Below are 25,925 nucleotides of genomic sequence, written 5' to 3' on the forward strand. Positions count from 1 at the left end.
AGCTCTGCGGCAAACTCTGCAGGCCGAGTGAGCTTGGGGGCAGAGATTTGCTGGGCTGGTCTTTGTCCTCCAGAGGCCGGTAGCCTGCAGACATCCGTTCTTGAGTTGCTGGGTGAAAAAATATGCAGATTGGCTCGTGGGATCAGAGGATGCCCACTGAGCCTCAGGTCCCTAAGCTGTGTGGGGAATTGCCGTGATGAAGGAAAAAAATAATAATAATAATTGGGCATTCCAAATTGGGAGAAAATCGGGGGGTAAAAATAATTGGAGATTCTAAATTAAAAAAAAAGCATATACTGATATACAAGAAAGGGGGATTATGTGGTCTGATTTAGCACTGCTGTGCTAAAGTTATCGATTTAATTATTTTTAGAGGACTGGAGCAAACCAGTTTCCACGTTATTTGGTACTTCTGAACATTAGAAACCAGAGCATATTTTTCCACAGAGAAAAAATATTTCAAGGGAAGTGTAGCATGAAAATGAATAGTAGCGGCCAATCTAACTGGATTGACCTTTATTCTAATTTTAGCCAATGTATTGCACATTAAAGCCTAATATAGCGTTGCTTTGGGTTTTTAACATTGGATTTTTGACCTCAATATGGCCACAGCAATAATCAAATTCAATTTCAGGAGCTCCCGAGTGGTGCATCTAGTAAAAGCACTCACGTAGAGTTCAGGATGCGCCCTATAGTCTGGATGTCGCCGGTTTGAGTCCAGGCTATTCCTTTGCTGACCGAGGACGGGAACTCCCAGGGGGCGGCGCACAATTGGCCGAGCGCCACCCAATTGGCCAAGCCCAGGGGGAGGGAGGGATAGGTCTGCCAGGGTGCCCTCGGCTCACCACGCACCAGCGACCCCTGTGGTCTGGCCAGGCGCCTGCGGGCTTGCCTGTAAGCTGCCCAGGGCTGCATTGTCCTCCGACGCTGTAGCTCTGGGTGGCTGCATGGTGAGTCTGCAGTGTGTAAAAAAGCGGGCGGCTAACGGCACACGCTTCGGAGGACAGCATGTGTTCTTTTTCGCCCCTCCCGAGTCAGTTGCAGGGGTGGTAGCGGTGAGCTGAGCTAAACAAAATAATTGGACACTACTAAATTGGGGAGAAAACAACAAAAAACGAATTGGCGATTACTAATTAAAAAATAATAATAATAATTGAATTTCACTTTATGTCACTTAAGGGAGCTGTGTTTGAAATCAGACACAGAGGCATCACTCTTCTTATGTTTATGAAACAAAAGCCTAAAATAATGTGTTTTAATTGAGTTGTCTGATATAATTCTAGTCTGGATACATTTGCAGACACTCATCATTGTGAGCTGTACAGGCAAATGGGGTGACTTTCTTCACGCAGACTGAAGCACTGGTATATCTTTGTATATAAAATTATTCTGGGAAAACTTATCTTAGTGCTGTGGTAACCACCAGTACTAATATTTACCAACTTAAATCCCAGTCAATATTACATTTTTCAATTCCAAAAATATGTACAGTGTTTGGAACAACCTTCAAAAACACTTAAAACTATCTGATTATATATCATTAAGATATTTTAAAAATCAGGTTGGACATTTTATTTCTGATAAATGTACTTGTTTTAATTAATTTTAAAGTTGCAAATAATCCAATGAAATGTACTGATTAATTACTTTTTAATGGTATTATTATTTTTGAAATGTTTATGTTAATCTATGTAGTTCTATGTGTGTGATTGTTTCTGTATTGCTGCCTTCCTGGCCAGGTCTCTTGAAAAAGAAATGTTGAATCTCAATGTGACTTGCTGGTTAAATAAAGAGTGTCACATCATTTTAACTGCATCTTAAAAATGGATCGTATTCCTTTTAACACTGATTCATTTTTTAAATTTATTTCAGCTACAGATACATAGTCTTATTCAACATAATATAATATAATATAATGTGTTATTTATGACTTACCTACTATACCCCACACAATCCTATGTAATCTCTTCTTACCTAACTAGGTCAAACTAATACTGACAGCAGGGTATGAATGCCGTTTGTAAGCTCTGGAAAAAAAAAACAAACCAAGAAATAATAACATATTTACTGTATTTTATTCTAGGTCCTATTCACAAATAGGAGCTTTGATAAATTACATTTTTTGATTGATTAAACTTTTCAGTACCTGAAGATCATTGGTACTGGTCTGTAATCCATCGAACTAGTCACCAAAGTGACTGAATATCATATTTCTGTAGTACTTACGTTTTATATTACTTTCTATCATCCCAATTTTCCTGCTTGAGGGGCAGTGAGGTGGAGAAGGACATAAGTGTTGCAATCAGCCTTGAGGAGTCTTTTAGATGCATTTTTACAGGTGAGCACTGACCAATGAACTAAGCAGAAACAACAACTGATAGCCATACAGAATACACATAATATGATACTAAACAGGCAAGAAATGAAAGCTTTATATGGAATTCAAACTGATGAACAAAATCCTAAGCAATCAAATATCAAGTTCTTGCATTGCTTTCTTCTAGTCCGAGGTGCACTGACAAGGCGAGGCACACCCAGAGTGATGTAAGCTCAGGCATCCTTGTACACCGTGTCTTTTTTGGCTCTGATGTCACTGGTTTGTCTCTCTCTCGACATAAGGGTCTAACAGCATTGCATGCTGAGTTTGCATGGGCAAGTAATTCTGCTCACACCTGCTTCCTTTATAGCAGGAGAGTGACTCATAGTCCCCAGTGGGAGTTTATGTCCTTTTTTTGTAACAAAGTAGGATTAATCAGCCCTCCTCACATGCAGCCAGCCAAAGAGCTCTCATATTTAAACTCCATCCAGGATGAGTCAAACATAAAGACTAAAGCATGATTTCACTGTTAAAAGACTAGGATTGAACCCATATAGTCACTTAATTAAAAAGACACTGATGAAGGCATTAGCCTAAAACATTTGACTATAGTTTTACCTTTCATTGCTGACAGACATTTTTAAATAGTTTACTCCAGCCTTTCATTAACTTTCTCCTTTAAAAAAAATGTGCTTAACAAAATTATACATTTGAGATTCAGCTACAGTAAATATATAATTTTGGTAATTAATTGTATAATGATGGATAAGCATATGTTCAAAGGTTTTTTTGATAATTTGTTTTTACCAGATAATGCTGTTTTACCAAAGAAGTGAATGCAGCACAGTATGAATAGTAGCACATCAATATTCATCAGGCACTCAGTAGCATTTAGGCTTTGGGATATGTTATGGCGTATCATGTCACAGTTGCAAGGCAAGATGAGACAAGGTTCTTGTATTCTTCTGAAGCAGTTGTTGTGAGGGGGTCTTTGCCAGAACAGAGCTCCAATTGAAGCAAAGTCTTTGCTGCAACAGTTGGAGACCTTTCACTGAATGAAGGTCACTATGCAAGGGGCTGCCCAAGCTGTCAAATGATTTCAAGAACCTTCAAACTAGCTTCTTTAGAGCAACTGTCCCAAGCTCATATGTCAGCACTCTTGAACCTAAGCATCTAATTCCCACAAAACTTCAAGATCCCAGTCAGGTTATAGTTCTTCTGAGTTCCTAGGAGTTTTCCTGAACTACTTTTACTGGTAACAACAGGAATTTTGGCAGAACCATAACTAACTGAGAAAGTATAGGCGCTATAGTTTATAGATAAACAAAATGGCTCTGCGAGATGCATATAAAAGTATAGGTGTTGTTTTATTCAGCTATTATTCTTTACTTTACTATCATACAAAATTACTGATATTTCTGTTTGGATAAGACAGTGACACTATATATATATATATATATATATATATATATATATATATATATATATATATATATATATATATATATATATATATATTATGGGCTAACAAAACTATAGCTACTATAGTGATATAAATAAGAAGTGTAATGTAGTGTAATTAGTTTAACAATAACTTGTTGGTTCTTCACTATGTAATGATTTTTTATGTAACCTTAAAATCAAATCAAGAAAGTCCCTGTTTATACCAGCAGAGCAGCCCCAGGCAGTGTTTAAATTTGTACAAAATCCAAGGAATCTGATTTTAACAATCCACAGGCAAAGGCAGGCCCACATTGCTCCACCAATCTGTCCCTGTCCTTCAGGGGACCACAGTGACTGTGCATAACAGTTATTTGTTCTCGAAAGATTCGTATTAATATGTACGAGAAGCAACTTAGCAAAAGTATTATTACAATTATCTATGTACAAAATAAAATGCTTTTGAATGTCAACTGCAAATTTTAAAGGTCCTTGCTTGTTAGAACATACTTACAGCTTTTTAACAATATTGAGTGAAATGTGCACTTCATATGCCTTGGCACCAGTTGTCAGAAAGACAATTATTGTTTATAAACATAGTTTTTGTAATATATATTATGTCCTATATAATCTGTTCCTGATCAACATTTTTTTTCGACACGACTGAAAGTTTTACATTAGTACATCACAATTTTCAAGCCAGGAAGCGTACATTTGACAGCATGAGCACATCTGGAAATAAACAGTATTCACATGGACAGAAAACCCTACATATGCAAGCAATTACAATGTTGGCATTGTGAAGTTGTTTTTTCAGATCAGAATTATTTTGAATTTAGTGGCTATTTTATTTCTATAACCTGTAGAAACAGAACACTGTAGTTCCCATTTCCCTTCATATTTGGCGGTTTGGGATTGGGCGGTGCAGTGGATGCATCAGTATAATACATGTACTTCCCTTTTGGTTCTGGGTTCGGTTCCAGCTCAGATAACAATAGTCTTTTAAATCCATTTTGATTTGTTTTAGCTCTGAAGGTACTTGGATAACTGTTTTGCTGTGAGGCTGTATGTACTTTTTCTGTCTGGTTGTTTAGAATCCCAGTGCTTATCCTAGTGCACGTCCATTAGTGTAATAAAGGATATAGGCTTCTTGGTAGGTACACACTAAAGTGTAGTATAGGTCAGTGAGGAACACATTCTTTTTGTCTGTCATGGGAGTACACCTCTATCCTGACCTGAACACCCCCTGTCCTTTAGTGCTGCTCTGAAGCAGATTTTACCAGTTGTTAAGTTGACCAACAGACTGAGCTGTATTCTCTCAGTCACAACTAAACATCGAAATAACCCCCAATATTAAACACGTTAATGAATGTGTGAACTGTATGTTAAAAACAATGTAAGCTCCCATGGGGCAGTCGTGCTTAACTGAACATGTGCACTGGATTTTTTCCCATTGAGAACAGTTCAGTTTTGAAGTGGCCTCTCATTAATATACTGAACCAGTTTGAAAGTAAAATGAGTTTTTATCGTTAAAGCCAAAATTATTTAGTTTCAAACCAGGCTTTCATAACAGACAGTGTGTGGTTGGTGGTTAATTACCTTTGATACATATCCCATAAATTCCAGAACCAATACATAGAGTTTTATACTGTTTTTATCACTCACTACATATGTCCATAGATTACCATTGAGAACAAGGGAACTCTAAATGGAAATGGAAAAATGAAAAATGTAATGTTCAACAGGAGAAGGCAATATTTATTCAAACATCTGTGGATGTAGATACTAAAAGACAGAAGAAACAGAAAAAAAGCAGCTTGTGGTATAAAGGGCTTAGCAACATTACATGTTTTTTCAGAAGGTACTGTGGGACTGAGTAACTGGCTCACTCTGTTCCCAATAGGGAACCAGAAAGGTCTGCAGAAAGGAACTATTATAATGTGATTCAACTGGAGACCTTCAAGTTTGAACCTGGAAACACTAACTGGTTTATAACACTGGCCTATACTCACATGTTACTATGGGGGAGGCAGTGTCACACCTGTTGTTGCAGTGTTTTACATAAGAAGCATATTTCCCATCTTGCCAGTGAATATTAAGGTGCTATTATGACCTGCTGGGCATTTAGTGGAAGCGGTCATTTGTGTGCATTTCACACACTTCACAGATTTTTCATACATCTGGAAAAACAATTATCCAATTGTCATGCAACGTGTTATTAACACCATTCAGCATACACCAATTATAATATATGATTCTGTGGCTATATGGATCTGTCTGTCTGTCTGTACATCTGTCCATCTGAATATAACACTTCATTGTTGCATATGGAGAACTGCTTATCCAATTGTTATGAAACTTGGTATCTATAATAATATAACAGTTTACAGTGTGTGTGTGTGTGTGTTTGCATGTATGTGTGTGTGTTTGCGTGTGTGTTTGTGTGTGTGTGTGTGTGTGTGTGTGTTTGCATGTGTGTGTGTGTTTGCGTGTGTGTTTGTGTGTGTGTGTGTGTGTGTGTGTGTTTGCATGTATGTGTGTGTGTTTGCGTGTGTGTGTTTGTGTGTGTGTGTGTGTGTGTGTGTTTGCGTGTGTGTGTGTGTGTGTGTTTGCATGTGTGTGTGTGTGTGTTTGCGTGTGTGTGTTTGTGTGTGTGTGTGTGTGTGTGTTTGCATGTGTGTGTGTGTGTGTTTGCGTGTGTGTGTTTGCGTGTGCGTGTTGTAGTCGCAGTAGTAAAACAGTCTCCGCCTCCTTCTTTCTACTCATCTACCCCAGGAGACCTGGAGCCCTGTTAAATTTCCTTTCTCGAAATGAATAAAAAGCAGAGGAAACGAAGGGAGGAGTCTACTACGTGACTCAATTATTGAATCAACGGGGCCACCCTCCCCACTCCTCAAGCACTGGTAATGCATTTCGTGGGGATGTCTCATCTTCTTCAGAGCGGCTCGCAAGAAAAGGGAGAGTTTATGACCAGGCACACCTCAGTAAAGATTAAAACGGAGTAAACAAGCCTTCTTCCTGAAACAAGAAAACTGCTTTCTCCACAGAGCAGCATCATTCTCAGGAATAAGGTACGGCTCTCCATTAGTTTACAGAACGATACTTGTTTCGTTCAGAATTATTCTCAAGACAAAACTACTGCTGTTCACGTAATTATTAATTTTAGTCTAAATCAATCACAGCGGTACGAATAACTAAATTGCTTAAACTACTGAGTGATGTAGGAACTTTTTTGGAAACGGAGTACTGGACATGAGCATATGGCAACCTCATGTTGCGATGTGCTGTTGGGGAAAATCTGAGACAAACGGAGTTGTTTAAACCGCAATCTGGCTGTGCTGTCTGGAAGAATTTTGTGATTGATTAATATCTATCTATCTATATCTATATCTATATATATATATATATATATATATATATATATATATATATATATATATATAATCTCATGAAAGCATGCAAGAATCATTGTGGATTCAGATAGTTACATTTAATACATTTCAAAGGATATACAGTACTTATTTTGTACAAGCAAATCTTTGGTTTCCGTAGTGTGTTGCAGACACTGCTCTTGTGAGATCCACACTGTTAACCCATTTGAAAACACGTTTGAATGAACAGATAAAAAACACCATGGTATCTCTTCACAACAATGCAATTGTGTAAAATGTGTTTTTATAGTGCCCTCCAAACTAGTAGTACTGTATGTATTATTTTAGACGATTATCTTAACATATACATTTGGATAACCCCCACCCCCCAATTTGCCACACCCCCAGTCAGTGATATAATACAGTAAGTGCAAAGACACTTATTTTAGTAAATTAACACATGTGCTGGTGTAAAACAAGTAGAAATAAAACTGAAAAAAAGTTTCAGTAAGGAAAAGGTTTGTTCGGTTCTTCCTAGTTTCATGCAGTTAGAAAAGAAAATGTGCCTTTGCACTCTTGCTTCAAAGTGTTCAACATTAGATAACAAGATGTCTTGTAATATATAGTACTAACAACATTTCATACATTTACAGTGGATACAGGGGGTCTTATTCACAAAAATTTAAGCAATGATTTGTTTACAACCGTTTCTGTCCATTTTGAATGAATTAAATGCAGGTCATTAAAACTTTACTGGTTAACCTTGTACCTGACTGGAAAGCAGTCAGTTGCTTGGATATGATAACTTAGCTAAAATCACTGGTTTGACCCAATTGGTTACATTAAGGCAGACTCACCAGTGTTTTTTTTTTTTTTTTTTTTTTTTCTTGGTAGCATGTTGCAAGGTACTGTATCTTGCAAGTGTGGAACAGTGGGTGTGTTGGGGGCTGGGGGGATTGGCTGTCCTTCAGGAAGTATAGGACTAGCCATGTAAGTCTGCACATGTGTTAACAATTAAGGGTTAATTTTTTTTTACATCTGCTTTTTGGTCTTTGAACTGATACTGGTGTAGAATGCCCCTTCCTTGGTCCTAACTACTTGTCCCAAACTGTCTCATGAAAAATTACATTTTAAAAATATATCTTTAGCAAATACAATTCATTCTGAAGTGAAGAAGTGTAGATCCAGAGTTTGTATTGGCTATTGTCACTTAAATGGGTAGAATGGTTTTAAAATGGGTAACAGAATGCAAGCATAGGTTTTAAATATTGTAGAATGGAATTGTGGAATATTTTTTGTGAAAAGCAGCTATTTGTTTGTTTTAAAAGTGCCTGTTGTATGTTTTTCATTCTTCTAGAGAGACAGAAAAGGAGTACTATATGTCTGTAAATTAACTGAAAAAACGGAAACGTTCTCTTTTAAGGTTCCCTTAAGTACTGTAAATGTACTGTAAATGTAGATTCTCAACATTAGACTGTATAGTACATACTGTACAGTACATACCGATGTCAAATAAAGGGACATCGGAAATTTAGTTAATTGCACACAAACAAAAGGGGGTTTACTGTGACTGCAATGTTTTTTTTTATTATTATTGGTAAACATTTCTTTAAATGTACTGTAGTTTTACATCTATCTTTTACTTTTAAGTATGCATTTCTGTTGTAGTAGTAGACCCCAAACATAAACATGTGGATCTGCCACTGCATGTCTGCTGAGTATGCTAACACAAAACTTTGCATATCCTTGATTGGTTTGTACCCTTTGGCAAAAAGGTGTATTCAAAATTAAAGGATAGTATAAAAACAATTTGTGATCTCATTCTCCATTTACATTTTTAGACAAACTTGTTTCTAAAAAGGTAGAACAATTCAACAGTACCTGCTTGAAGGAAAAAAAAAAAAATTCTCCACACCATATTTCCAAGTCATAAAAGCAAGATGGAACAAGGAGGTATTGATGTAGAAACTTACAGTTCAAAAGTTGTTTTCTTTAGCTTGGCAAGGCACAAGTCTGAACAGTTTTGCTTTATACTCTACATAGCACTAAGTTTAGTGGCTTGAAAATTGTTGTCACACCATTACAGGTTTTTTATTTTTTATTCTTGCTTAACTGTGTTTTACCACACAAAGCAGGAACTTGTTTCGCAACAACACAGCTTTAGCTGTTTATTTGCAATCCAAGACTAACATTTCAGTATATATATTACGTTTTTATTTTTTTTTAAATTTAAGAATCGCATACACTGCATGCTGAATTTAAGAATGTTGTGGGTTGCTATACTGCTTATTGGAAACCTGTATTTACACCTTGGCTGAAAAAGGCTTCTTACAACTTGCTCCTACAGTATATTGCAGTACTAAGGCTCTGTCATTTTTGTGGGATTTAATGAAGTGCTTTCTAAATGGAAAATTATCACAAAATGTGAACATGTCTCGATTGAGGCATGCTTCCAGAAACTTCCGGAAAAGTCTTTTGGTGTCTGGATGAAGTTACACCTAAATTTAAACAACAAAAAGGGAATGGGAAAACTGTCCGTTTAAAAGTGCAATGCTGTAAACGGCCAAATGGGTCCTGTTTAAATTATGTGAAAAACTTGTAACTTCTGACCCCAGGCCGAACAATTCTGAAATTCATTATAAATGTCTGTGTGTTTGGAAAACACAAACGGCCACATTGGTCAGTGCACTGACATTCCAACCGAGCTACAATAGCAGGTTCTCAGCTAGTCATTTTTGGTCCCAATTGGTTTGACCTGGATCATGAGAAATGTCAAAACCTGCAGCTTCTTCCCACAAGTCTGTCTGACAAGGAGATGGGTTGTGACAGAAGGGGCAGGAAGCACATGTACAGTGACCATGTGAAATAACACTGATGTGCATGGGAACAGGCAGACAGACAACAAAAAACGAGCCACTTGGGTATTTCAATAGTGAGACACTTGCAGTAAAAGAGCTCTTTCAGTAGGAGTGAACTTGAAGTTTAAAAACAGCAAGATCTCCTCCCTTAATGTCTTACTGATTTAAACTAGATCACTGTTGCCAATATTAACACATTACCTGTGACCCCTGCAATGGTAAATGCACTGTGGCTCCTGGAAAGGGAGAAGCAGCTTAATGTGATAAAACCATGGCTCAGCAACAGATTCTATCACTATCATTTCACTGAAAAATGTGAGATGCTTCAACCCCCCCCCCCCCCCCGGAAACTGTTTAGACTGTCAATGATGGGCCGTCCAAATGTAGCTTTGCATGCTGCTTTTGAAGAGTTGTTAGAAGCAATTGCAGGTTAAATTACTGTTTATTATCTACAATAACTATGTCTACAAAATGCTTGTAGAACAAAAAAAGCTGCACAATCCAATTCTTTGGCTCTGAACTCTTCCCCAGTCTCAGCCAGACCCACATGTGATTCACAATAAGCTTGGTTAAACTCTTCACTGCCAGGCATGTCCATCCTGCTGTAAGGGTTACACAAGTCTCATATGAGAGGAAAAGGGTATACTGTGACTAAATCATCCATTTCATTAATAGGGTCTTTCCAGCATCCCCAGGGAATGGCTGTGGAAAGGGCTGAGTGTATTTGAGGAGATGGAGGTTAAATAGAGGTATTCATGTCTGTGCCTTCTACATCAAACTACATCTTGACTGAGAATCAAATAAGGTGAATGTGCTGGTTAAGTATGCTAGGAGCATACTGGGAAATACAAAGTGCAACCTCAGAAGTACGGTAATAGAGAAAGACCTTTTACGTTTAAAAACCATCCTTGTTCATGATTTACTTGAAGATGCCTCTAAACAGCATTTACTTTTTGAATCTCTACAATTTCAACTCCAATTCTTAGTCCCCCCCCCCAAAAAAAAAAAAAAAACAACACACACAAGCTTTTCTAGTAATAACTAAATTGAGTGAATGAAATGTTTTCTTTACTTTTTACTGACAAAGTGAGCAACAAACAAACTCAAATGATCATGGCAGTATGTAACAGGGCCAGTTTGTAAAGACAGTTGTCTGTCTGCTTTTAGATGTATTCCTAATGAGCTTCCAGTAGCACAAGAAAGTATTTTGGGACCCAATAGTCGCAGACATACCTTGTCTAAAATTGTGTATGTTAAAGACGGTTGTAGTTGCTGATAAGAAAACTGTATACTGCACTTATTGTTTGAATTGCAGGCCTGAGTGATGCTTATTAGCAGCTGCTATAGACCCGGCCCAGCCCTCAATAGGACAGGTGTTTGAACCAGGCTTCTTGCATACTTAAACTGTGGACAGTTTCAGACCTGTTACATTTGAACAGTCACATTTGCAAATAAAACTGAAGACCACCAGCTGTCCTCGGGGAAAGAAAATAAGGTGGCTATGGATTTTAAATTCTTTTACCCCCCTGGTAAACTGGTATTCTGGCTTTGCCTGGTTTAATCATAGATCACTGTCTTTTAGGTTTAATAACCTAAATCACCACCTTTTACCCTTATCAACCTGTTATTATTTGTTTATTTAGCAGATGCCTTTATCCAAGGCGACTTACAGAGACTAGGGTGTGTGAACTATGCATCAGCTGCAGAGTCACTTCCAATTACATCTCACCCGAACGACGGAGGACAAGGAGGTTAAGTGACTTGCTCAAGGTCACACAATGAGTAAGTGGCTGAGGTGAGATTTGAACCGGGAACCTTCTGGTTACAAGCCCCTTTCTTTAACCGCTGGAACACATAGCATCCCCAGGGAATGGCTGTGGAAAGGGCTGAGTGTATTTGAGGAGATGGAGGTTAAATAGAGGTATTCATGTCCGTGCCTTCTACATCAGAATACATCTTGACTGAGAATCAAATAAGGTGAATGTGCTGAACATATTCTGATCCAGGAACATAAATGATTCACTCTGATAAGTGAACCTGGCACATTGCATTGGTATCTGAGAGAACCTTTTTTTTTCTCTTGGGAGGTAAACAAAAAACTGGCGTGCCACTGTCTCTTTCCCAATGAGAGCCTACCTTTAGAATTTAGAGTATTTTTAAATTCTTTCCTTACTGAGTCAGGGTGTTCCTTTGTTGCCCAGACCTGTCTGATTTTTATTAGCACTCTATTTAAACTGCGTGATTTGACTAAAACTAGCATTGGCTGCTATCCTTTCACATATTTCTCTTCTTAACAACTATTGAGGCCTTTACTAAATCAGTAAAGTATTTAATTTGCTTGTACTTGCTGCAGCTCTAACATAGGTTTTCTGTTAACAGAAGCATGAAAATAGCTTAATGAATACTTCCAATAGTTTATCCAGCACTTATCAACAGCCATAAACAACATATATCGACAGGTAATTAGGAACGTCTTTGATTTAGTGCTTTGTTGGGCCATTCTATGAAAATGTAAATGTTTACATCAGTATGATATTTTATCCCCAATAACTCATGAGGGCTGAAGCAAGTAAGTTTTTTGTTTTTGTTTTCATGGATTAAACTGCTTGAGACACATGCTGCTGTTATCGATATCCACAAAGAACCTTTTTAATACATTTTAATACAGCTTCTGTGTGGGTCTGGGGCTTTATTTTCACTGCCTGAAAAGCAAGCAAGTCTGAATGTAAAAGAATACCAGACTAGTTAATTTGTTTTTTCTGTGTTTTATTTTTTAGGCCTGTTGTCAGAACCTTAATCTCCGGCCTATTACTGTTACAATACAGCCGAAAAGGCAGTTTTGGGGAGGTCAAAGTGTTTTGCAAGTTCATCACATTGTCATGTAGTGACACACTAGCCTGGGTTTTGTGCTGGTTCTTCTAAATGTTACGTTGAGTTTGTAATTAATATTTCCCTCACAGTGCTGGAACTGAAGTCGGAAACTAAATGCCTGTTTTTTTTTTGCATGTTCATTTGGCAATTTGATAGAAACTGAGTTTAATTTTTTATGCTACAAAATTTGTAAGAAACTATGCGAGTCTGTAAAAGACAATAAATTGTATGCATTCTTTATTTGATTTATATCTGTCTCTCCTATCTCTATATATCTGTCTCTGTCTATCTGTTAGGGATGTAATAGGTTAAACGGTTAACCGATAAATAAATGCATACCGTTTTTACATAACCGTTAATGTATAATACAAATTGATCAAAATGTGTCAGATATTTTGTGTTTTAAAAGTAAATAATAAACAAAACACGTGCTCTTTACACACTGCCTCTGTACTCTGCAACTCCTCTGCCTGTAACTTTTTTTTTATTTGGCAACACGACGTCGGGTTAGGCATGATTAGTCGACTGAAAACTCATCTATCAATCTAGTCTCAAGCTGTCAATTGCCGGTGTTCGTACGCAGAGCACAGCAGCTAGCGTCAAAGTAGAAAAGGGAGGAGTGTAAAGATGGAGCGGTAAAAATGAAGTTATGTGTCGAATACCTGCAAAATAAAAATAAAAACAATTTAGTTTAAGAAGCAGGTACGTTAATCTATTATTATTATTATTATTATTATTATTATTATTATTATTATTATTATTATTATTATTATTATTGCCACTTTTTTCTCGGTTGTACTCCCAATGAGTCCCTCGCCCTACCTGCCTTTGTCTGAAGGTTCTGAACTGGTTACCGAGCAACCAAATTGCCATGTCAGCGGGATACACTTCTGTAGTCTCTGTGATTTTTGTTGTGAAGGGAGTTCAAAAAGTTGCTTTTAAATATCAAAAAATACAACAGTTTTCTGAAGAAAATTGTTGGAAACTGGAGTAATGAAGGGGAATCAAGTGGCACAGAAGTGCCGACAACAATGACCCGATCAGCAGTGAAAAAAAGAACCCGAAAAGCTTGTGCTAAATGGCTTGCTTTGCATGGTTTCCTGGCAGATATTTTTCATCACTTAAATAGTCTTAACACATCACTCCAAGGACGAGATATATTTGTCTTTTCTCTCTCTGACAAAATCAAAAGCTGGATCAAGACTTTCCTTGTGGTACGATCGTGTAAACCATGGCAGCCTAGAAGCATTTTTTACTGATGGCTGTAAAAAATATTTCCTAGTCATTTTTATTCCTAGAACTAGGGGGTCACAGTACAGCGAAGTTTGAGAACCGCTGCTCCATGATAACATGATATTTTCGTTCATCTTTGAGTACAGTTGTTTAAATTTTTTTTTTTTTTTTTAAACTCAAAAGTTTTAGTTCAGTAGTTGTGGGCACAGTTTGTTAAAGTTGTAGTTTTATCTGCGGTCATTTCAAGCAACGAAAATGTATTATTTTTTTTTACGTATTTGCTTTTAAAATGGATTCATAGCATTAATTCATAAAAATCTTGAAAAATTAATTGATTGCTACGCTACGTTTTTTTTTTTTTTTTTTTTTAAATGGTGTTTTATTTTATGTGAAACAAGTGTGCCCTGTAGTGGCTCGAGATTAACTATGAATGAGATAATATATAAATATATATATATATATATATATATATATATATATATATATATATATATATATATATATATATATAACTGATATTGACTGTGCACACTAGCTTGAGTATAGTAAATCTGTCACTTTGTGCTTGTAATAGGTCTACAGGAACACTAAACTGTTGGTTACAATTAAGCCGCAGGAAACGCGACGGGTGTGAAAGTGTGATTGAAATAACTCCATCCGTATTTGGTATCTGTTTAATCTCTTCACTTTAGGGACCCACCCTGTCTGTTTGCTAAATTAGTTGAGGTAGTGGAAAACGAAGCAACAGACTTGAAAGTATAATCCAGCTGTCGGCACATCTGTATTTTTTTCATAGTACGTAACTACTGTAAAAAAGGGAACTCATTGTTTTTGCTCCCCTTTCTCATATAGATCACTGTATTAAACCCTACTTACAGTATGCAGTATAACTCATTTTAGACCAGATAATCTGTATTTAGTAGTTTCTGCTGGCAATGATTGATCTCTCAAATTACTAAACTGTTCCATAATTTTTCAATGATGTGTGAATCATTCATTCTTGGCAAAAGAAATAATGTTTTAGGTATGATTGTGAATGATACAGGTAAAACCATACTCGTTCTTCAATAAAGAGAAATTAAAATCTCCCCTGTCTTTTCAATGCCATCATTATTTGTATCCAGCAACTTTCAGGAATAGGGAGAAAAGGTCCTGTCCCTGTGGGTGAAATCAAGATCGGATCATCCCAGGTGTGGTAAAAGAAACTCAAAAGAAAGGAGGATATTTCTATAGTGCACAAGCAATACATTCAGTTTACTTCAATTGGGATACAAGTGTGTATGTGTGAGTTCACAATAATGTGTAAAGGGCAACATAACCTCTGTTTATTCCCTATGGGAGACGTTCCTGAGCAGTTTGTGAGAGGAACAGATATTCGATTATGCCCTAGTACGTTCACAAACCTAGTTCTGATCTCTGATTTGAATAACTTCAGATCTGCTTTTCTGAACTATCATTTGCTTTTTACTTTTATACTAAGTGCAAAAAAAAGCAAACATTTCAGAAGTTAGAACAATTGGACCCAGACTCCTTTTTTAGCTCAAAGTACACATTTTGGCCTGCAAAGATTGGGAATTTTGAAGCTTGCTGTAAGACTCCCTGTTATCCCACTGACAAGAAGCCCACCAAAATGTTTCTGGGGGTGCTCTGTTGCTGCAGGTATTTTTCTAAAATAAACATAGATTTCTTTTGTTTTTATGTATGTTGGAGCATTGAAATATGTTCTGTCTGTAACAACCTATATTTGTGTTCAAAGATCACAGTGCAGAGGTTATGGAAAGGGAATGTTCATTGTTACCATATATTTGCATGCATCTGTAAATCCACAACAAACATTTCTTTTTGTACTCTGTACTGTCCAGAATAGGCTTTAAATGCGCCCTTTGAGGTTGGTTAAGCTTTATTTGTGTTTAATTATGACTTAAACAGTTCAAACAGGTTATCTAAGTGTTTTTTTTCCCCCTATCACCGTTTTAAGGCTTGGCAATGTTCTGCTCACAAAGGCTCCATGATTTGTATTTGGGGTCTAAGTGCTGTGTTTATATTGTACTAGAACTGTGTACATATTCCATTATCTCTAACCTAACAGTGGTGGAACAGACAAATGATGTTAATTATTGCAGAGAAAAATAAACAGCTATACCAATAACCATATTCAGTACAAATAAAGGAATCCTATACTGTGGGGATTTGTGACATGTGTAATTAACTTGTCTGCAGTAGTCTGTTCTATTTCTAATGGTTTCTGAGGATGAAGCAACGATTCCTGTAGCACTGCATGATTTGTAAAATGGTGGAATTGCTTGATCCTAATTTGTGTCAGGACTTATGTGTCTGTCCTTTTACGAATTAATCAGACAGCACCCCGTTTAACACCTGAGTATCACTAAATTTGTGGTTTGTAGCCGAAAGTGTGGAGTCTTTGAGTTGATATTACTGTTATACAGTAGGTGTTGCATTGTAGTGTATGCACCTGCAAATACTCAGAGCGTCAACCCTTCTACTTCATCTGTGGTCAGAAGTAGCTTCTAAATTATAGAGGGAGGAAAAAAAAGAATTAAAATTAAAATTTTAAACAAAAATTAAAAACATTGATCTATTTAAGTGGGATTATCACACAAATCTGTTTAATTTTTGACATGTAAGATATGCAGTTTAGGTATTTGTAATTTTTTTATATAACCCTGTAGAACTCTGTGACAGCATTTGAAGGAGGTGAGACATGGAGGTTAGAGGTGGATGTTATCATTCCTAGGGGATCAGGACACAGCTCTTGGGGTAAACTGTTTACAACAGCAGGTCAGACAGTAATATAGTGCCAGATGCTCCCTTTGTCTTGTACTGGAGCCCTAATGAGGGAATGACGTTTGTAGACATCTACTGTAGCACAACAAAGGGGTGCTCGCTTCACCTTTTCTGAATAAACACATACTCCTTTATGATAGTTCTTTGATATCTATATGTATATGAGTCTTATGAGCAGTACAGTACTCATAAGTATTAGGTTAATATAGGCAGTTGCTATTGACAGCAGCCATATTACCATGAATAGATTGAAGTCTTTCTTTAAAAGCCAGCACAATTTGAAAAGGATGATTCGGCTCAATTTGTTTCCCTGGAAAAAAAATATTTATTGGGTCAATATAAGTTATGGACCACTAGATGTGGTATGTAGAAGGAAAGAGGCAAGACATCAGCATAATGCAGGGGGAACACTGTAAATGGATATTAATATAATTTGTGTACATTTGAAATGAGGTATAACTGCAGTGTTTTTTTGGATGTACGCAAAAGGTTTAGTGGTACGGTCACCATTTGCTTTGGCTGCTGAGATCGTAGGTTTATTTGTGGGGCAATGTTTAGTCAACCTATTATTATTATTATCATTATTATTATTATTATTATTATTAATTTCTTAGCAGGCACTCTTATCCAGGGTGAATTATATCAGATTATTGTTTACATACAATTACCTGTTTATACAGTTGAGTTTTTACTGGAGCAACCTAGGTAAAGTACCTTGCTCAAGGGTACATCAGCAGTGTCCCCCACCTGGGATTGAACCCACAATCTCCGGTCAAGAGTCCAGAGCCCTAACCACTACTGCACACTGCCTAGGTAGAGTGGAAGTCTAAAATATAATCATGGATCAGGATTTCCTCTTGTGAAGTGGTTAGATTTGTTTTAGTCCTGTGGAGGAACAGAATACAGACATGAAGACACTAGGGAAAGGGAGGCTGATAAATTGTAAGAAGAGTGGAATAATGGGAATATCTTTATATATCCGTATGTTCTGCTGTCTCTAGAGACTGGAGTTCCATGAAGTCTGATCTGACACAGTGGGTGCGTTAAGTAAGTGAGCGGCTCAGAGCGGCTCAGTAAAAGAATCAACTTAACGACTTGCTCTGTTCCACTCCCGCTGAGCCGCTCAGAGCGCTCCTGAGCATTTTTCATCAGTGATCAGAGAGCGGAGGGAATGGCCACCTGCAGGAAACAAGTGGAGATGACAGGCAGGATTGACAAATACTTTTGTCAAGAACGATGAACTGGTTTCGACTTATGAAGTTATGTATTAAATTGGCTAAATAAGATGGTAAAAATTGTTGTTTTCGAATTTGTATCATTTAATTTCATTTTTTTAAAATGTAGAGCTGTTTTATAGTTATGAATGTATTATTATTAGGTTTGTAGTATTAATATTATTCATAATTTCATTATTAACGTCAGTATTTTCGGTATTAAACAGAGCCAGATATGAGGTTCAGTCCAAACAGAGCGCCGAACTCGGCTAGGTACAGCAGGGGACAGTAACTTCACACTGGGCCATTTTATCTACCATCACCTCAGAAACACAAACAAGCAAATAATTATTATTCGCCATTTTTAAAAGTCGCTCAGCGCTCTCGTGGAGCAGAGCGTTAAGTCATTTAAATCTGCTCAGTGTGCTTTCTGAGCGTTCTCACTCTGAGCGGCTCATTTACTTAACGCGCCCAGTATGACAATGTAATTATGATGTAGGGGTTCCATTTTATAATGTATGTAAGAGACACAAAGCACAGTATTTTCCTTCTCTAACCCTAACTGCAGAATATAGAAATCGTACTCGTACAACACAGCTCTCTGAATTATTAGTGATTATTTGATTCATTAATTTGCAAGGAAATTGTGTGGCATGTTCAGCTTGAGATGAGGCCTGGCTGTTATAAGGGTTACAGAAGAGCATACAAAGTCAATTGAATACAATCATTTATTACCTGCTTTACGTTGTTTATAGGAAAATCAGAAGAGGTGGTGTTTGTCCAACAATTATCTGTAGTTTTTTTGAGTGACGTGTGAACTAGTTTAGGGCAGTTGGCTCTTTGAGCTGAAAAGAAAAAAATATATATTATTTATTTATTTTATTTATTTACCTCTTTAAATCTTATTTCTAAATATAAATTGATATTTTGAGTGAGAAACAAAGTGGTGGTTAGGGTTTCCACCTGTCCTTTTTTTATATGTATTTTTTGAGGTACAGAGTTTAAAAATAGGATTAAAACCCGAACAACCTGCCACTTCTGCAAGATTGCTTCTCATGTTTAGTCTTTGTTACATGAGGTGGCAGCTCTTGGGACGGATCCTCCAGTATTTACCTGCCCTGGTGTAACTGGAATGGTGCATCATTTTGCAGTAAAGCTTGCATTGACGCCCCTTTTCAAATGTTATTTTTTCAGCGCTTTGTAAAATATGCAATGACTTGCCGACTTGCAAATGTACACTACTGTAGGTTAGTAAGTGGTCCTGGTAACCTGAACTTGGGTAGTAACAGTGAGGATTTACGGACAAGTAGGTATATAGACGACTTTTGACAGATCAAGCCTCAACACTGCTTCTGTCTGTTGTATAGAATGTTCTCCAGACAGGCCTTCCAATAGCTGTTTCTGTGTTGTGTGTGTTTTTTTTGTTTTTTTTTAATTATTATTATTATTATTATTATTATTTAAATGAATGGAAAGAACAACAGATTGTCTTTAATTGGTACAAATATGACCCAAAGGACTCTCACTAACTGGAAAATAAGAGTGCAGCACAATGTGCAAAGTGACTGTAACAGCGACTTGCCAGGAATGGTTTTTATATTGCACCTCTGCAGCCCAATGGAGCTCAATGCTAATTTACCGGTATATACTGTTCAGTGAATACACGTATGTTCACCCTTAATTTTTATATATATTTTTTAATTAATAGAAAATGGCTAAATTACAAAAGAAGCACTAGTTTAATCAAAAGCTACCAACAGATCAACAAAAATCAACCTATGATTTTTACCAAGGCATCAATGACAACCTATTCTTTTGAAGACAAAGCGCAACAAATTACAAAAGAGCTATTCCCTTCCAAATAAGTTTTAAAGACTGTGTGTTTGTTTTTGTTTGCTTGATAATTAAATTTACACTGATAACACCCACGCCTCCTTCATGTGGATACACTGCCTTGTTTTCTTTTCTGTGTCGTTAATGAATACTTAACAAGGGATTGATTTCCTGAAGAAACTAGGCATGTCCGTTTCATACAAAAATCTGCAGTACTTTTTTTATTGGTCCAGTGACCAAATTTGGTTGGTCATTTAAAAAAAAAAAAAATAACAATAAGTCATTCAGTTTTATTAGCCTGGCTTGAATGACTAAAGAACATATTGCGCAATTGCCTGCTTAAGTTTTGAGTTTATTTTAAAACTAATTGTAAATGTACCAACTATTTTATTTTATTTTATTTTATGTATGTATGTATGTATGTATGTATGTATGTATGTATGTATGTATGTATGTATGTATGTATTCATTCTTTGGTGTAAACAGTTGACTGCACAGTACATTGCACAGAAAACCCTAGTCAGTATTTTAGCTTTTTTTTATTGTAAATTTTAATTTCATGTACAATATAGATGTTGGGGGATAGGATGGCTCAATTGTGTGACCACAGCAAGTAGAACTTCAAATGTAAAACACACAATTTAAAGAATATTGTACAGTATGGTAAAACTGTGAAGAAAATCTAGAAATTTCTAATACGATTTTGAACTGTGAATGGCACACCCAGTACGTGTGGGCTGTGTAAGAATCACTTATTTTAGTTGTGTAGTTCCCTTTTAGAGGCATGCTAATTAAAGACTAGTTCCAGGACTCTCTTTATAATAACCTGTGGTAACTGAGTTTGGCAGCCTTCCAAGATACAGCTGGAACATACTGGTTATAAACCATAACTATGTGCTACTGGAAAAGGGCTCTTAAATATACATGCTCAAAAACTGCATCAACTGCCTACACATATCCACACCCGCTCCAGGAATTAATTACGTACTTCAGAATGTAGAGCACCAGTTAGCTGGCACTGTACATTCTGTGCTGAATTAGTATACATAATATATTGACTTGACAGTTTAGCTTTCATTTCGAGTTAAGGTGGGAGAAAGCAGTAACTATAGAATTATGGGTATACAGATTTACAGATTTCAGCATTGCAAGAGCCAATCAAATCACGTGAAAGTCGCCAAAAAGCTTCTACATTCACAGCGTTTTATCAGCTGCATACACTACTTGTTTTTACTTCCTCTCCTGAGCTTTTCAGTTACTGGCTTAACATTACAAGATGCTTTTCCTATGCTGCAAGATATGGCTCAATGTCAACTGTAATTTTATGAGCAACTAAAGCATTACAACATACTGATTTAATGTACAATGTACTTTTTATGCACATTACAACATACTGATTTAATGTACAATTGACATATTCTTTATGCACATTATAACATACTGTGCAGTCGCTGCCATTCTGTAAATTCAGCAGTGCATGCACTAGACTAGATGAAGGAAAGAAAACGCAACCCAACCCATGGGTGCAGAAAGAGGAAACTACTTCACAGGGAGAAGAGAGGTGTTTGTAGAACTGGTTGTCCAATGGTTACAAAAAACAAAACAAAAAATGTTTACAGGACACCAGCTTGGATATAAACATCACCTGTAGTTAGGCGTGTTTATTAGATGTCCATTCTTTTTTCACACCACTTTTAGTAACACTTCAGATTCCTATCTTGCGTCTTGCTGCCTGATTTGAATTAAGTAACTATCCTTATATCCAGCTTTTATATATCCAATAAATTGACTTCAGTTGGTATTTATAGTGTATTGGATATCTTCTATAAATGTATCATTTAGACAATACTATATATTTTAGACATACGGATATGATTTGTCATTCATCTAGGGAATGTTCAAATGCCTGTACCATGCAGTGACATCTTGTGCAATTAAAAAAAACCTTTAGTGAACTCACAGCTGCTGTCTGCTGTTGACTGGTCTAATGTGGGATTATTCGATGAGCTATAGCCTTCCTTTCATCATCGTGATGAAGGTCCGCAAACAAATCACGCTCCCATCATGAGCTGAAGCTCCCTTAAGGGAACCAGACTAAAAGCAATAGAGAACAATCAACATGAAGTACAAATTGCAAAATGAGATCACATACTGTATTATGTGCTGCATAGAGTATTTAGGGCAGTATGTGTCCTGCAGCCTTTCATTCTTTACATTGTAACTTTAGGGTAAAGTTTTTATTCTTGGCATAAAACATTTTAAAATAAAGCGACAAAATAGATTAATTCTAATGTTTGGAATGCAGCCAAGAACCACATGTGTACGGTCAGCAGCATGGGACCACTGAAGTGTGAAAAATTAGCATTGTCTAGCTGAGCCTTTTCATTTCAATGTCCATTCGGCACATTCTTTCAAAACGCACAGCAAAGGGTACAATGTGTTCTATGTAGTAGTGGATAACTGGCATTTTCTGTAATATTTTGAACATTTATTATTATTATTATTATTATTATTTATTTCTTAGCAGACACCCTTATCCAGGGCGACTTACAAGATATCACATTATTTTTTTACATACAATTACCCATTTATACAGTTGGGTTTTTACTGGAGCAATCTAGGTAAAGTACCTTGCTCAAGGGTACAGCAGCAGTGTCCCCCACTAGGGATTGAACCCACAACCCTCCGGTCAAGAGTCCAGAGCCCTAACCACTACTCCACAATGCTGCACAACATGTGTGGTTGCACAGTATAGAGTCAAACAAATCAAAGGCCATGTGCCAATTTAGATTATAAATAGACCTGCTGGTATGTTTAGCAGCCATCCAATCAGAAAGAACACTATCGGTCTGAAAAGTACGATAATGTAATGTGTGTTTGAGCATGAGAAGCCATTTACATGCAGGATTCCTCTCTCCAGCAGACGTTCTTGAACTAAGAGTGTATATTTTCTTTTGGTACAATACTGTGGTTATGTTGTCAACCAGGACGCTGTATTGTTTGCATAAGGTACTCTGATGACATTGTTTTGCCTTTACTAAAAATCTACCTGCTCAGGGTGGACAGACTGTAAAATATTTTTACTACCTGCAAACATCCACAATCAACTCCTGCACCCTTGTTGAACTCTTATAAACAACAGTCTGATTGGTTATTAGATACATCAATAAAGAAGCCAATCTCTTTTACTATATAAGGACATAGCTGGAGGGCATTAGTACAAACCTAGCTGTTTAAAGATTAGCCAGCCATTGTGAGGTTTACTGGGGTAGAGAGGGTGGGTTGTTAGGTATTAAAATATTGCCAGGGGCAGCACATACAGCCTCGCTTTATTGTTGCCTGAAATTCCATGTGCTCCAGGTTGAAACGCTAGTCGTCATACTGAAAGACAGAAACCAGGAGGGGATTTTTTTTCTTTTCCAACTGTAGTTCTGCAGGTAAAGATGGCAACAATGCCTAGGTATCAGGTCTTTCCTCTGCTTCAAGGTGAGTCAAGGTGTTTGTGTTTTTTTGCTACTTAGGCTGGTCTTAAACATATATAGAGTTTAAGCAATGTACAGTATACCTGACTTGGCTCTCAACAGCTAACTCACTTTTTTTTTTATCTAGCCTTCACTTTTTTTTTAAATGTAATTTTCTTAAATAAGCAGGAACCAGCTCTTAAAGGAGCCTTGTTGTTTTTACTGGAAACAACTTTGTTAGGATTTGTAGGCACAACCTTTTTTAGGAACAAAAGCAGAAGTACCTGAATACTTTATACAGCCAAATTAATATTCTGGAACATTGATTAATCACTAATGAAGGCACTAGCAAATTTTATTTTATTTTATGTTTATTTTATATATTTTGGAATTTAAGTACTTTTCTCAGAAAACTATTGATATTCTTATCTGATATGACATAACCCATATATTTATAGTTTTCATATTCTTTTAAATTCATTTAAACAGTATACTTAAAAGATCTTAATTTTGTTTTTTAGATAACGGTATTGAAACAGCAGAGCTGACTGAAGGGCTCACCCCAGCTGTAAGGAGCATCATGGCAGACCCTGACTATGATGATGACAGCGATGAATTGGTTAAACCCAAAAAGCTCATCAATCCAGTGAAAACCTCCAGGAACCACCAGGATCTTCACAGGGAGCTCCTCATGAATCAGAAAAGGTAAGCTATAAGAAACATTAATCTAAGTATGATCATGTTCTGAAAACCTGCCTTTTACTTACAGCCATTCTGTTATCAAGTGGGACTGAGCTATCTAGGCAAGTGCAAAGAGTAAGCAAAAGTATGGTCTCCATTGAAGTGGTTTAAACTTTTGGACATTGTTAATGCCAATTTCTTACCTGTTTACATGAAATACCACAGAACCAAGGGCTTGAGTGTAATTCCAATTATCATTCAAGAGCCTCTACCTTGATTCTTTTTTGATTTCCCTCTGAGAAGATTTAAACATTTTTTGATTTGCAGTAAAAGCTTTAAATATCAGCCTCGGTACATTTTTCAATAAACTTTCTTTCTTCAGTTTAGCAGTTTGGTCTGAAATAAAACATTGTATTATAATCAGATGTTATCACTTATGTGTTAAGATCATTAATTTATTAAGACATAGAAGTCTTTATCAACTTTGGTAACAATGTTGGTTGGTAATTTGCAGCAGCCCCAAGCAGATGTAGGTTTAAAAGCAGCAGAGGAAGGAACTGTAGGTTTAGTAGTTTCGCAAAATGTTCAATATTAGGTTAACGCCAAGTCAGCTTTAAAAGATGGTCCTGTTTGGACGACATGACTAGTTGTTCTCAGCATGGTAATAACGTTACATTATTTTATAACAGATGAAATAAAGGCTTTTTAAATCCTCTCTCTTCCTCCCTATAGATGTCCAGAGGCATACTTTTTCAGTAACTCCAGTGCTCTGCACACTGAAATGAGTTTTTGCTTTGCTGTCACTAAAAGTGTGTTTGAGGGAGTGGGGGAGGACATTCTGACTTCCTGTGCAGCTAATGTACTGTATCATACTTTTTTCATAACATCTACTTTTGTATTCATTCGTAGGTTTTTAGTATTGTAAAAGGCCAATGCATTATTCCATATTTCAGCATGCTGTATCTGTCAGATGAATCCATCTGGTAATTACTGTAAAAAATCAATTCTATGAATAATTAATTTATATTATCTTGTTGAAAAATCATCAATAACAAAAACTAAAATGAATGTAGTAGTGTGTGTGTGTGTGTGTGTGTGTGTGTGTGTGTGTGTGTGTTTTGTTATAGATACAGAATCAGTACTGAAGTTCACTGTCTTTAAGGGATTATGTCACCATTAGTAGGTTAATCCAAATCTGGTTTCCCATAAAATTACAGCAGGATGCAAAAACAGTCCATTTTAAGTGTTGAACAGGATGTTCTAGAATTTTAGTGATACATTAATAGGTTACACATGGACAGTTGTACATGAGTAAATCACCAGTAAATGGGATTTATATAATAGAAAACTGAGCAATTTATATATATATATATATATATATATATATATATATGTATATATATATATATAAATAATTTGTTCATTATTAAAGTAAAAAATGCCTGTCTTGCTTGTCCTCCTTTTAAATCTACCAGCAGTCCACCATCAAGATAAAGACTGATTTCCTGAGCGTAGCTTGAGAGACATTAGAAGCAGGTTATTGTCAGAAGATTTGTAGGTTGATGTTATCCTTGAGACTGAATGTCTAGAGCAGCAGTAAGTGAAAATGCTGTGTCATGTCCGTTGAGTTCAACAGAACTGTCCCAGTCAAAGAGGAAATGAAAGTTTACATTGCTGGAGCCAAACTGCTGATTTAATTAAACATATTCTACACAATGTACAAAAATATATGACAAGACATGCTCTGTTAGATGTTTGATTTTTCATAACCTTGTCAAACAAAGAGCCCTATTTTTAATTATTTAAGCACTGGTGCTGTTTAGATCTGCTGCTAAATCAAT

General features: G+C 36.5%; 1 protein-coding gene across 3 annotated transcripts in view; it reads left to right on the plus strand.

Moving 5' to 3' along the window:
- LOC117419665 (protein FAM107B-like) overlaps positions 1–25,925 on the plus strand; it is a 44,082-nt gene that overhangs the window by 13,262 nt on the left and 4,895 nt on the right. The window contains exons 1-2 of one of the 3 annotated variants that reach the window (XM_034032653.3): positions 6,602–6,828; positions 23,925–24,108. In XM_034032653.3, the coding sequence (XP_033888544.1) occupies positions 23,984–24,108 (125 nt within the window). In that variant the 5' untranslated portion in view covers positions 6,602–6,828; positions 23,925–23,983. Of the gene's footprint in view, positions 1–6,601; positions 6,829–23,219; positions 23,429–23,924; positions 24,109–25,925 lie in introns of those variants that run through there. The other 2 variants (XM_034032652.3, XM_034032651.3) reach the window with 2 other exon arrangements.

This window comes from Acipenser ruthenus, chromosome 14 (assembly GCF_902713425.1).
Source record: "Acipenser ruthenus chromosome 14, fAciRut3.2 maternal haplotype, whole genome shotgun sequence".
Taxonomy (NCBI): Eukaryota; Metazoa; Chordata; class Actinopteri; order Acipenseriformes; family Acipenseridae; genus Acipenser; species Acipenser ruthenus.